The 14,246-nt window shown below is 39.1% G+C and overlaps 1 protein-coding gene across 9 annotated transcripts in view; it reads left to right on the forward strand.

The window, feature by feature from the left end:
• The window catches only part of DLG2 (discs large MAGUK scaffold protein 2), a 1,558,615-nt gene that overhangs the window by 380,530 nt on the left and 1,163,839 nt on the right, over positions 1-14,246 (forward strand). Inside the window, exon 1 of one of the 9 annotated variants that reach the window (XM_075061771.1) lies at positions 12,239-12,446. The exons of 7 other annotated variants lie outside the window; for them this stretch is intronic. In XM_075061771.1, the coding sequence (XP_074917872.1) occupies positions 12,327-12,446 (120 nt within the window). In that variant the 5' untranslated portion in view covers positions 12,239-12,326. Of the gene's footprint in view, positions 1-12,238; positions 12,447-14,246 lie in introns of those variants that run through there. One more of the 9 variants, XM_075061762.1, reaches the window with a different exon arrangement.

Genomic DNA, 14,246 nt, shown 5'->3' on the forward strand with positions numbered 1-14,246 from the left:
GTTTGTCACAGTTGATCTTCCGGGTACCAGAGGGGAAGTCTGGGAGAGGCAACGGTGGGGGGAAAGGGTTTACTTTCTTTGTGTTAAGATCCAGAGGATCTGGGTCTTTGGGTTCCCCGTGCAAGGTTTTGGGGGGACCAGAGTGTATCAGGCACTGGAATTCCTAGTTGGTGGCAGCGCTACAGGTTCTAAGCTGGTAATTAAGCTTAGAGGAATTCATGCTGGTACCCCATCTTTTGGACGCTAAGGTTCAGCGTGGGGATTTATACCATGACAGTTGCCAAGGCAAGTTTTTGTTAATCACCTGCCAACATATTATCCTAGACTATCCCAACCTAGTATCAGTTCAATGTTCCTGTAGTTACCTGATATTTTGTACAGACTCCCGCCTTAAACACACTGTCCCCAGTTCCCCAAAACTCAGAGTGATCGTTGGGCCACTTATTTGTGCTGAAGTTCATAGACCTCAAAGCCTTATGCTAATAGCTTAAGCTAATGCCTTATAGGCTACAGGCCTGTAGGTTCCTTGTGTTACTGCTAAGTAAAGTAAAATGCTAAAGTCAGCTCTGTGGGCCACAAAGCAGAAGGGACCATTATGATTATCTATTCTGAACTCTGCACAACAGAAGCCACAGAATTTCATCCAGTGATTTCTACGTCTAGCCCAATAACTTCTCGTTGAACAAGACAGTATCCTTTAGAAAGTCATGCACCCTTGATTTAAGGTGGCAACCTAGTGATTACAACACTAGCCATGCCATGCAATTTTCTTTATGGATAAGAAAAAGTAGTTGCATTTATTAGACAAAGGATCACAGCCTGGGTCCTGATCCTACAATGGTTAGCATGCTGGCAGACCTACATATAGCTCCATTGAAACCAGCAGGGAGTGGTCTACCTATGCATTAAGTATTGCGGAATTGAGCCTAATTCTGTTTGGACAAAGTTTTTCAGGAGCATTGTATAGAACAGTATTTATTAACAAGTACATTTTGGAACTATAATTTAGGAAAACATGCATGCATATACAGACAATCTCCATTAACCATTTAAATACTCTGCTACATCATGTGTTTTTGTGGAAGGCCAAGGGTCAAAAGTAGGAAGATGAGCTCCTCTGCTGTCTTGGTTAGGAGGAAAATATTTCCCCCCCAGGGTGTGTGTGTGTATTTATTTATTTTATTTAACTTATTTTGGTCTCTTATGACTCAGAATCAAAATGATCAGGATTCAGAATAACCAGCTGTATTCTGTCTCTTCCAGAGCAGAGAGAGGCTAATGCAAATTTACTCCTCTGTTTTCTAGACATGATTCATCTCTCACAACAGATCCTCCAAACCTCCTCCTTTCTGAAAGGAAAGAAACCTTTTTATAGTCCCAGTGGGCATGGCTTGCTGAGTCACTAACAAACTATTCTCAGTATCCTTTCCCCAATTCTTACCACTAAACATAAGTGGGAAGATCTCCTACCCTCCAACTCTTCAGCTGTTCCTCTACCAGAGACCCACACAATCTACTACCATCTAGATCAGGATCAAACTCTCTGGGAGGAGAAGCTGGTTTTCTGGGCAGCCACTAGTAGCCTGTATATTAAGCTTATGTATGAATCTCTTAGTTGGATTAGATTTGTACAGGAATCCATGTTCAGTGCAATTAGTTGGAATTGTTCAGAAAGCATTCTGAAAATATACTGTTATCTGATAATTATGTAATACTCTGATGAAATAACATGTCCAATGATCCTGCTCCTTTGATTGGACAACCATCATTCACAAGCAGCTAGTAAGGCATATTTTGACATGTGGATTCCAGTTTGAATCTGTTTGGGAAGCGATGAGTGATAAAAAGCAAAGACTCAGAGAAATGCAGGACTGGAAAATATCTTGATGGGTCCTCTAGTCGAGTCCCTGAACAGAGGCAGGACTAAGTTTTTTTCTAAACTATCCCTGACAGCTGTTTGTCTAACCTTTTATTAAAAATCTCCAATGACACAGATTGCACAATGTCCCTAGGTAAATTCTGCCAGTGCTTAAGTACCCTGACAGTTAGGAAGTTTTTCCTAATGTCCAACCTAAATCTCCCTTGCTGCAGTTTAAGACCATTGCTTCTTCTCCTGTCCTCAGTGGATAAGGAGAATAATTGATCAACCTCTTCTTTATTATGATATTTTACGTACTTGAAATCGCTTGTTCTCAGCCTTCCCTTCTCCAGACTAAACAAAGCCAATTTTTTCAACCATTCCTCCTAGGTCATGTTGTCTAGACCTTTAATTATTTTGTTGCTCTTCTCTGGACATTCTTCAGCTTGTCCACATCTTTCCTGAAGTGCAGTGCCCAGAACTGAACACTGTACTCTGCCTGAGGCCTCAGTGCTAAGTAGAGTGAATAAATTACTTCTCGTATCTCGGTTACAATACTACTGCTAATGTATCTCAAAATCATGTTCACTTTTTTTGCGACAGTTTTACATTGGTGACTCATATATAGTGTGTGATCGACTACAGCCCCCAGATCTCTTTCTGCAGTACTCTTTCATAGGCAGTCATTTCCCATTTTTTATTTGTGCAATTGATTATTCCCTCCTAAGTGGAGTACTTTGCATTCATCCTTAGTGACTGTAATCCTATTTATTTCAGATCACTTTTCCAATTTGTCAAAATCATTTTGAATTCTAATTGTGTCCTTCAAAGCGCTTCCAACCTCTCCCAGCCTGGTATCATCCACAGACTTTATAAGTGTACCCTCTATGTCATTTTCCAAATCATTTATGAAGATATTGAATAGAGCTGGACCAAGGACAGATCTCTGTGGGACCCCACTCAGTATGCCCTTTCAGCTTGATTGTGAACCATAGATTACTGGTTAGAAAACCATGCCAGAGAGTAGTTGTGCACTGTAGTGGTGCAGACCCACCACCTCTGGCCTCCTGCTGGCCACTCTGAAATTAGCTCAAGTCCTTCTGCAGGGCACCCTTCTCTGGTGCTGTCTCACTCGGCATTACTCCCGCTTTGCTGTCTCCATACTCTGTGACCTGCGTCGCTCCCTGGACTGTGGCATCCTCTTCTGGGCATAGCTGAGGGCTGTGCCCTGCTCTGCTGTCTCTCCCACCTTTCAGGGAAACTGGCAGTTTACAGTCCAGCCACTCGGCTCGGTGGCTTGCTGCACTCACCAGTCTTGTCCTTTGTTCCAGGGGCAAACTGCAGTCTGCGTTGGCCACTTCCCTGAGGGCAAGTGGGGGCAGCCACAGCACCTTATCTGCCTTTTCTCCAGGGCCTCAGTCTGGCAGCCGTCAGCCAGAAGCTCCTCCTGCTCTGCTATCCTGCCCAACACTGCTCTAGCCATGGTGCTCCTAGGCAGCCAGACGTCTCCCTAGCAGGCCAGGGAAAGACACTCTCTGCTCTGTTGAGCAGCCCTTTATATATGGCCCCTGCTGGCCTTGATTGGCTGCTGCAACAAGCCACCTCCTGATTGGCTAGCTTAGTGAGCTAATTGGAGGGTTCTGCACAGGTTCCCTCTGGCCTGCTTTAACCCTTCCTCTTCCTGGTGTGGGACAACCGCCACTCTACATGCACCCAGTGTATGGTAGGTTCATTTAGGCTATATTTCCCTAGTTTGTTTGTTAGAAGGTGATATGATATATTTCGACTTTAGTGAGGATTTTTATATTGTCTCATATCTACTGCTCCCTCCTATCCCTGAGGCTTGTTGTCCTATCAAAGAAAGATATTACATTGGTTTGACATGATTTGTACTTGACAAATCCATGTTGACTGTTACTAATCACATCATTATCTTCTAGATGCTTACAAATTGCATGCTTGGTTATTTGCTCCATTATCTTTTTGGGTACCATAGTTATGCTGACTGGTCTATAATTTCCTGGGTTGTCTTTGTTTCCCTTTTTAGAGATTATTGCCCTTTCTAGTCGTCTGGGATCTCTCCCATCCTCCACACGTTTTCAAAGATAATCGCTAATGGCTCAGAGATCTCTTCAGCTGCTTCCTTAATTATTCTAGGGTGTATTCCATCAGATGCTGCCAACTGGAACACATCTAATTTGTCTAAATAATTCTTAACTTGTTCTTCCCCTATTTTAGCCTCATTCCCTACCGTATTTACACTAATGTTCACTATGTCAGTAGTCCAATCTTTCTGGTGAAAACTGAAACAAAAAGGCATTTAACACTTCAGCTATTGCTGCATTGTCTTTCCCTTTTCATTGAGTAATGGGCTTACTCTCTGTCTTGGGACTTCCTCTAATGTATTCTAATATATTTGCAAACATTTTCTTGTTACTCTTTGTGCCCGTAGTTAGTTTAATCTTGTTTTGTGCCTTGTCCTTTCTAATTTTGTCCCCATATGCTTGTGTTGTAGTAAAAGCTGATGGCAAATTGTGTAAAGCCACAATGAGTGACTACTCCACATCTACCATGAGAAAGCAAGTGGAAATTGGACACCCTCAATCTCATCAAGATAAGCTGCTAAAGATTATCTGGAGCACTATGCTTCTAAAAATGGGAGTCCAAACCCAGATGTACACATTATCACAGATTTGTTTTAAAAATCCATTTTTTTACTTTGAAGAAAATGGGTGAAATCCTGGCCCCATTGAAATCAATGGAATTCTTTTGTCATTGCCTCCAGGGACTGCAACGGAGCCAGGATTTCACCCAATATATAGTTTTTTATTTTTTGTGTGCTGAATACTGTAAGTCAGATTTGGCCTACAGTATTCAGCATGCATCCGACGAAGTGGGTATTCACTGATGAAAGCTCATGCTCCAATACGTCTGTTAGTCTATAAGGTGCCACAGGACTCTTTGCTGCTTTTGTAGGCCAGATTGTGATCTCTCACACTGCTGGGGAACTGTAGTAAATCTACTGAAGTCAAAACAGTTACTCATGTTGTGACTGAGAATAGAATTTGTCCCAGTTTTCCTGGGGTTTTTCTTTTTATTTTTGGCTACTATATGAAATGGGTATGCTGTGACTTCTCTCAGTCAAAGAGAGTGTTAGTAGCAAGACTTAAAGTATTAAGGGAATGGGAACATTTTCCTGTCAGATCAGTATGGCTGTAGTCAAGGTTTGTATTCTGCTCTCTGCATGCACTCATTCCCCAGTCTTGTCCTGCATGTAGGGAGAGTAGGATACTAAACTCGAGTACTACAGTATAGATCTGAGACAAGAATATTGAGCATAGGGATAATAAACTATTCACCCTGTAATGAAATAGGTTACTAATGTATTGAGGATTTGTTGGATGTTAGGGAGACAGGGTTATGACAGCTGGTCAGATAGAGTAAAGTGGTGTTAGGGTATAGCAATAATTTGCAGTTTAGAGACTCTTTTAATTCTAGGTGTTCCTTGATATTGTCGGGTCCTCGTTCTATTTAACTCTAGAGAATACTGCAGAGGGGAGAGAGCAACTTTGAGGATAAGAGTGCAGGCATTTTTTGCTCCTGAAATTTACTGTGTAGTGCTTGATATTTAAAAAGATACCAGTTTAACCTTCTGCTAGAGGCTGATTATTAGAGCTAGTGAAATTTTTTTTGCTGGAACAATTTTCCAATGGAAAATGAAGTTCAGTCTAAATTGAAATGTTTCATGGAAATGTCAATTTCAACGAAATTTTAGATGTGAAAATGTCAAAATGAATTATTTCATCTTTCTTGTTTCTTTTCTATAATGTTGATAAAGAAAAAATGTTTCTTTTGACTTTGTTTTCGAATAATTTCATTTAAACCATGACCCTTGGTAAATTGTTCCAATGATTAATTACACTCACTGTTAAACATTTTTGCCGTATTTCAAACCTGGATTTGTCTAGCTTCAGCTTCTAGCCATTGGATCATGTTCTACCTTTCTCTGCTAGATTGAAGAGTCCATTATTAAAAATTTGTTCCCCATGTAGGTACATATAGACTATAATCAAGTCATTCCTTAATCTTCTCTTTGTTAAGCTAAACATATTAAGCTCCTCACATTTATCACTATAAATCTACTTTCTTACCTATATTGCAAATTAAAAAATAATTAAACAAAAAATTAGCTAAGTTTAAATTTTTAGGCTAGAAGGAACCATTAGATCATCTGGTTCGATCTCTTGTATATCACAAGCCATTAAATTTCGTTCAGTTACCCTTGTATTGAGACCAATAACTTGTGTTTTTCTAAAGAGTATCTTCCAGAAAGGTGTCCAATCTTGATTTGAGGACTTCAAGAGATGGAAAATCTACCGCTTCCCTTAGTAGTTTGTTCCAGTTGTTAATCATCCAAAAGTTTAAATGTTGTGCAGATTTGATTTAGTTTTTCCAAGTACTGATAAAAATTTAGAAGACTGTAGTTTCAGAATAATTTGTTACATATCTTATTACCTAGGTTTGAGGTTGGTATTCACTGACATTTAAGGCTGATAATTGGTGTCCAATGAATCCAAAGCGATGTCACATCCAAAATAGAAACTGGGGCAAAGTATTTCTTGGCTTATGGATGTTCATCCATTGCACTCTCCACAGCCTGTACAACCTGTCGCAGTTTTTCTCCTTAGGGGAAAATATCGGGTACACTTTTAAAAAACATGACCCTGTGTGTACGTGAAAGCATAGTGCACACATTAGACCAGATGTTACACAGCTTTATCTCATGTTTTTCACTTTGACATCAACTCCTTTTTTAATTGTTTCCTCTCCTAAAATTATTGTAGAAGGAGTAAAATACTACCTCTTTGACATATACTGTGTTTTATCAAGTACAATGCAAAATAAAACAGGTTCTTTATGCAGCTGTAGGATAACAATGGTTTGATTTTTTAAAAAAAATGTATTTATTGGGGGAAAATACAGTCATTCTTAAAATAGAATTGTTGTAATTAAAAAAATCAATGCAGTAGAACACTGGAGGTCTGCTCCTCTTTCTTTCACATTATTACCATGGAAATATGGATGTTATGCTTAAATGCACTAGTTTAGCTATAGTTCATAAACTAAAAGAGTAAAATGTTAATTCACAACTCTTGTATCAATGGCAAATCATAAAAAAAATATACAAAATGTCTCCAGTATTTTGAAACAACCACAGACAATCCAAATTTTATTTTTGATTAAATAATCATAGGTTTCTAACCATGTCGGTTTTCTGATGTCTCTATCTCTTTCATTGGATTGACTCACAGAAGGCCTGAATTCCTTAAGGGCCAAACTCTACAACTTAGCAGACATGCATATTAAACTGAGTGCACAATATAAAGATCAGAGTGTCTTGGTATAGTGAGTTATGAAAATAAATCTTGTACATTTCTTTGTACTTAGGAAAGCAACAACCACTCTGCACAGCATGCTGGATGAGGAGCTTGTAACTTTTGGGAGTTGTGCTGATGGAGTTTATAACAGCCCATGCAGCTTCAAATGTTTTAGTGGTCTCTGAGCATGTTGGGCTTTGAATCTTTACCATGGATTTCCTTATGGTTATGGCCCCATATTGTAGTAGAGGCTGGAACTCACTTAGGAAAGTTGATAGCATTACCGACAATGTTAGTGTTTTGCTAAATTCACCTAATTTGTGTAATTGACTTGCACAATGAACTTTCATTGTCGGGAACAGGAACATCAAAAGCAAGAGCGTTATGTGGCATTGAAATTATTTGTGAATCTGGGGATACATCTCTTTTAGAAGGATATTGTCAGATCATAAATTCAGTGGGGAGACTGCTATTGTCCCTTAGTCACTGAATACAATATGGACATGTGACGGCTGTCATAATTGGGATACAATGGATGACCTCCAAAGCAAGAAACAGGAGTTACAATCATGTGAACTGGAGAGCCAGGCTTTGTGAATACATGCTGAGAAGTGGATTGTAGATAGAGCTGGCCAAAACTTTTCAACCAAAACTTTTTCTTGATGAAACTGTAGATTTTGCAATGCCATAACATTTAATCAATTTGTGTTGATTTTGGCAGATTGTTTTGGTGAAGAAGAAGAAGAAGAAGAAAATTAAACTAAATTTAAAAATACTTGAAAAAATCAGAATGTTTTGTTTCAACATTTTGAAATGAGACATTTTCCTTTTTTGTTTAATTTTATTTTTAAAACAATCAAAATGTTTTAAAATGGTCAAAATCAAAACTGAACCTAAACCATTTTTTTGAGTTCTTGATTTATGGAACATTTTGAAAAAAAAATTGTTCAATTTTACCAAAAACTAATTTTCATATTATTATAATTTTGAATTGCCAGCCAACCAAAAAATCCAGGATTTGCTCAGCTCTAGTTGCAAATGGGGCCATAAATTAGTTATAGAAGCCTTCTTCAGGTGCCTTCTGAAGCCTTCTGCTACCCCCTTCATTCTGGATCTCTGTTCCTTCTTTTTCACTGTTAGGTTTTATAGCCTGCTGACGCATAGAGAAGCCCATTTCTGTGAAGTGAGTTGAAGACATATTGCTCAGGACCAGGACCACTGTTTAAGACCAGGACATCGTTTATTTAAAACTTGGTTTTTGCTGCCATTTGCTTTCTTTAGATCTACCTATAAATGGATTTATGGCATTGTTTTGAAATTCTAACCACAAAGGCTTGGTTCATAAAAATACATATATCTTATATGGAGAAACTGTTTCCAAGTATCAGAGGGGGTAGCCATGTTAGTCTGGATCTGTAAAAAGCGACAAAGGGTCCTGTGGCACCTTATGGACTAACAGACATATTGGAGCATAAACTCCCACTTCGTCAGACGCAGGTTTCCAAGTAGATTATGTTTTTCTCAAATATCCCATCAAACCCTTTCCTTTATACAGCCACAGAGGACAGGAAACCAGTAAAATGGTGATCTAATCAAGAATTGGGTATTAAGTATTTGACAACCAGACAATTTTGTATTTATCAGATTCCAGAGGGGAAAAAAGAACCAAAGCACTCTCAGGGAAGACTGTTGCTTAAGTTAAACCTGCCCAGGGAAGTCTTCCTTATTTACTGGCCTGAAATGCAAGATCTTTGCCATAGCAACCTTTACATAATAATGGCAGGGTGTCTGGAATGCCTTTATATTATTGAAGAGGGGTAACCTGTGAATAATTTATTCAGTCTCTCTCACTCACTCTCTGGAAATTTCAAGATCCACTCAGTTCAAAACACTTATTTTAGCACCTCTGTCGCAGTTTCCCTTGCCTCACTATGGATTTATAACAGAGAATTTAAATGCCCTGTCCTGCAAATACTTACTGTCACTATCACAAGTAATTCCAAGTGCTCAATAACAAATTTGTACAGAATTGGACTAAGAAATGTACATGCCACAATGCAAAAATGCTATAGGGATCAGTCTGTGTAGCTTACATGATCCAGCCCTTGCCAAATTAACCTCCTGGTGGTTTGCTTGGACGTTTTGATTCTCTAGCTACCACTCAAATGCCTCAGTCTTCATGTACCAGCTGGCTATCACAGGAACAGGAGTCTGCTCTGTATGAAGGTCAGGGTCTTGCCATTTCCTGGAAGCCTTCGTTTCCTCAAACATGTGAAGGCAATGTGAGTTTTTCTTTTGTAAAGGCTTGGGGATGGGACTTTGTATTATTTGCCATTGCCCTGAATATCTCTTATGTGGGTGATCACTTAGGAGTCATACAAGATGCATTTTTATGTCTACATTGTTCTGTTTTCTGTTTGTTGGATTGCTGTTTTCCTGTTTGTTTGTAATTTTGAAAGGTTAACTTTTTAAGACTATGCAGTATAAGGGTGATTCAGAGACTTTCCCAAATGAAGTCTTCAGTAATCCATTTGGTAGAAAAGAGGCATCTGTCCTGGCCTAAACTTGATTTTCATATGCATCTACATCCCGGTGGCCAATCTGCGGCTCCAGAGCCACATGCGGCTCTTCAGAAGTTAAGATGCGGCTCCTTGGATAGGCATCGACTCCGGGGCTAGAGCTACAGATGTCAACTTTCCAATGTTCTGGGGGTGCTCACTGCTCAACCTCTGACTCTGCCACAGGCCTTGCCCCCACTTCACCCCTTCCTGCCCCCCTCTCCTGAGCCTGCCATGTCCTCTCTCTCCCTCTTCTCTCCTCTCCCCTACCCCGAGCCTCCTGCACGCCACGAAATAGCTGATCAAGAGGTGTGGGGCGGGAGGCGGAGACGCTGATTGGCGGGGCTGCCAGTGGGCGGGAGGTGCTGGGAGCAGTGGGTGCTGGGGGACTGATGGGGGGGCTGCTGACATATTACTGTGGCTCTTTGGCAATCTGCACTGGTAAATTCTGGCTCCTCAGGCTCAGGTTGGCCACCCCTAATCTACATGCTTGCCTGATCCTTGCCGAGGAGCAGCTTCAGGTCTGTACATCTATTCATCTTTGCTTTTTTGAGTCAGATTCCTCTAGTGGATCACAATTCCCCAAGATCTGTGATTTTTTTCAACGAATTAGATGCTTAATTTTAATTGTTAATGTACTGTACTGAGAAATAAACTGTGATTTCTTTCCCTCTTTATTCACTGGAAAAGTGAAGGAGAAAACATCAATTAAATCTCCAATATTTTTTGCTGAGCAACATGTTACTATGTTGTGGCTCATTTATTGGGAATTGCTGCAGCAGAAGTCTGTGAGCTACTGTAACTTTGAGATGTGATAGCGATATTGACCAGGGCAGCTAGACTCCTGTTTAATTACTAGTAAAAGTTGTAGAATCAGAGTTTTGTTCCGGAAGTCATTCTTATGCTTGTGGTTGTGATTAGTAATTACCTATATTTGTATGACAGACATAAATGGGAATCAAATTAAGTAGCTGTTTTAGGATACAGTATAGAGTATTATCTAGCTTTAAATGCCATTGCCTTTTTCATGCCTAATAAAACGCAGAAACAATGACAGACTAAAAATAGCTGTTCACTCGGAATTGACGACAGTTTCCTAGTGCCAGTCATTATGGAGAAGCTGAAAAACCTGCTGTCTTTCCCCTTCCCCTAATTGTTCTTCTTTAAATGCATGTCTTTCTGTTTAAGCTTCTTCACCTCATTGCTCACAAAAAAAAATACTCCCTGACTTTGGCAGGCTTTCAGCATCTCTGCAGATTTCTGGAGGGTTTACGTAAAGCATTATTTTAAAAAATCCTAAAAGTCACTGAAGATTTTTCTATTAAGTTATGCTTATACTACACAAATTGCTCTGTGCTGATAGGGAAAGTAGTAGTAAAGCCTTTACCACTCTTTTCCTCCCACAGTTATCTGCTGCAGTGGGGAGGGGGAGGGCGGTGGGAGGGAAGTCTTTTCCAGTTTTATTTCTGAAGACAGCTTCTTAATCCAGTATGAATGTTAGTGGTTTCCAGAGCTGGAAGTGAAGAGTTGGATCCTTGCTTTGGACTTCATGTCCTTTCAGTCCAGTAAACAATCAGTTAACTGGTAGCATCATGTGGCTGACAGGAGTGACAGGAGTGATTTCATCTTATTTTTGTGCTTGTGAATTAAGGTTTAGCCTTCTGGCTAGGTTCTGGGTTTCATCTTTCTGGAAGATATCTGAATATTATACATTCAGAGTTAGTTGCAAAATGTGAGGTACAATCTTCACTGGGATTCTCTGCTTTCATTTTAATTTTTCTCTGTCTGTAATCCCAGTTAGACAAGAAAACATAGCTTTTAAAGCCAATGGTCCGTGTTCTTAGCTAGGAGCACAAGGATATTCATGATTTTTATAACTAGTTCCTTGCATTTTTATTAAATGAGGGTGGAGGAGTAGGTGGGACTTTTTAGCCGTTTAAAAACAGATTAGCACAGAGGACTGAACTTGCATTTGAGGAAACATTAATAAACCAGCCAGCCATTGTCCCTAATCAGAGACTATATTTGTAAGTAGAACGTGTTGAATCTGTAATAGTTGATGACGTTGTCTTTGTTAAAAGGGATGCTGCATCTTTAACAAGACTAGACAGAAACATTGCAGAGTCTACAGTAAATCTCAGAACAGAAAGAGTCCTTTCTTCATTTCCCACATGTAAAATTTATTCCATTGGTAAAATATTTTAAAAAAAAAAACATCAAAGCCATGCGGAAATATTAGTAACTGGTTAAATTTTAATTCCTCACCTTTCCCCTCTAAGTAGGTCTTTGCCCCCTTCCCCCTTTTATATTCTCCCCAAATTTAAAATGCTGGAATGGAAAACAAATGAGGTCTAAGTTTCAGATGCAGAATTGTCTGCTAATTGAAATTACTAGGCATAATGCTATCTATAGCCAATGAAGAGAGAGAGAGCTTTTATTCAGTGCCTTCAAGACATGTCTTTTTGTAGTCAGAAAAACACAGATCAATGCATTTTCAAACTGACAGAGAGAACGGATGCTCCTTAGTAGCACATGCTCAGGATCGTGTGTGTTCCGTTTGTGCAGAGCAGAGAAGCTGAATACTGGTCCATATGCTCCTTGTTTACTGCAATGTTTTTTGCATGTTACTGTGCGCTCCGGACTAACGTGAAGGTAAGAAGAGATGAGACAACAATTTGGCAGAAATGTACATGTAAAAGCAGCTGCAGAAAATGTCTACCTTGTATTTCTCAGTACTTTGGATTGCTGGCTGAACAGGCATATTATTACAGGTGGTTGTGAAGGCTTTGTTTTATTGTGTCTGTGTAGCTTAATTAGAGAAGCATGTTTTAATTTTGCAGTATAGTGACCTTCAGTTTTAACTGTTTGCAATTCAGTTCCTACCTTTGTCTGCTATGATAAAAATGTTTTGGTAATGTCCAGGTAGGCCAGAAACAAGAATCTAAAGGCTGTTTGTGAAAAGCTACATAGAATTCAAATACTCTCCCCTCTACTCCCTCCTCCTTACCCTTATCCCCAAAGTGATAAATCTGCACGTTTTCTTGTTGATTACTTGTTTGAGAACCAGGGGTTTTGTTGTAGCTGTATTTTCATCCAGATTTGTTTTTAACTGTCACTAAATCCATACAAACATGATAAGAAATGTCCTGAGAATTAAAATATATATTATCACTCTGCAAAATGCTCAGGGAAATATGGAAAATGCTGAGTCTGCTGGCAGCATCAATCTCATGGTCACTGTTAACCAGCTTTTGTCACTCATGTTAGCATTTTTGCTCTGTTAATTAGCCTTAAAACTTCAGTATAAGTTGTTAGATTTATTCCCTTGTCAGCAGCTAGGACAATATTAGCAGAAAGGATCACTGACACTGTATTCAGCTCTGAGCCAAGAAAGTGGGCCAGCTCTGGGAATCCAATTGCATAATTTAAATGAATTACAGTCTTCTGTCAGCATATTGGGGAGGGACTATTGGCATTCTGATTGTGTCAGACACAGTAGAGTGTTTCTTTCGGGGAAGGAAAGCATTATGAAAGAAAAGTAATACAAATATTTAACTGGATCAATACTTATAAAGAATATTTGGGTTTTAGACTGCTTTTTAACGTCCCTGTGAATAAAAGTAAGCTTTCTGTACGTGGGCTTGGTATGAACAGCAGATCTGATAGTGGAATGATGATCTTTGAATTGTTTATTAAGTCAAAAGGAATTTTTGGTCATTAGACTTTTTTAAAGGTATCATTTCGTCAACAACTTGCATTCTGAGACCATAATCCATGTAAATGTAATCAAAGTGTGTGCTGCAGATAGTTTTACTGAATTGTCAAGACTTTGCTTTTTATTACTTTTTCATTAACTTTTGTAATCCACTTTCTTCCCCACGTCTGACAGGGAAGATGAAAAAAATACAAATTATCTTTGATTACTTGGCCAGCAAGCCAACATGTACAGCTAATAATTCTGAACACCACTGTTTGTCGTATTAAAAATATAGTTACTTTTTTTTCTTATGGTTTTTCTGAAAATGTTTCTGGCAACAAATTATACCCATGTTGTGTGCTCTGTAGTCTGTGCAGCAAATTGTCAATAAACAATAAAAATGTTTAGAGACCAGTTATTCTCTATTTTTTAAGATTGTCATATTACTCTATGTAGAACTGTATTAAAGGTATTCTGCTAAAATGGTACTGATACCGAGAAATGACTTTTCAGTCTAAATAACAATGGATACAGGAGAAGTTGCAGTAAAGTTTGTAACTGTAAGTTTCACTAGGTAGGTACCTTATAAGTAAGTACTGTGGTAACTGTTAGCCTCATGGGTTTAACTTTAGAAATGCCTTTGCCTGGATTCACAAACAGGGAAAAATAAGTGTTACTACACAAACTCTGGCCAAATCCTGATGTGTGTTTGGATAAGTACTGTTAACTTTTGGGAACTTCTTTAGCTGCTAAAT

This window comes from Chelonoidis abingdonii, chromosome 1 (genome assembly GCF_003597395.2).
Source record: "Chelonoidis abingdonii isolate Lonesome George chromosome 1, CheloAbing_2.0, whole genome shotgun sequence".
Classification (NCBI taxonomy): Eukaryota; Metazoa; Chordata; order Testudines; family Testudinidae; genus Chelonoidis; species Chelonoidis abingdonii.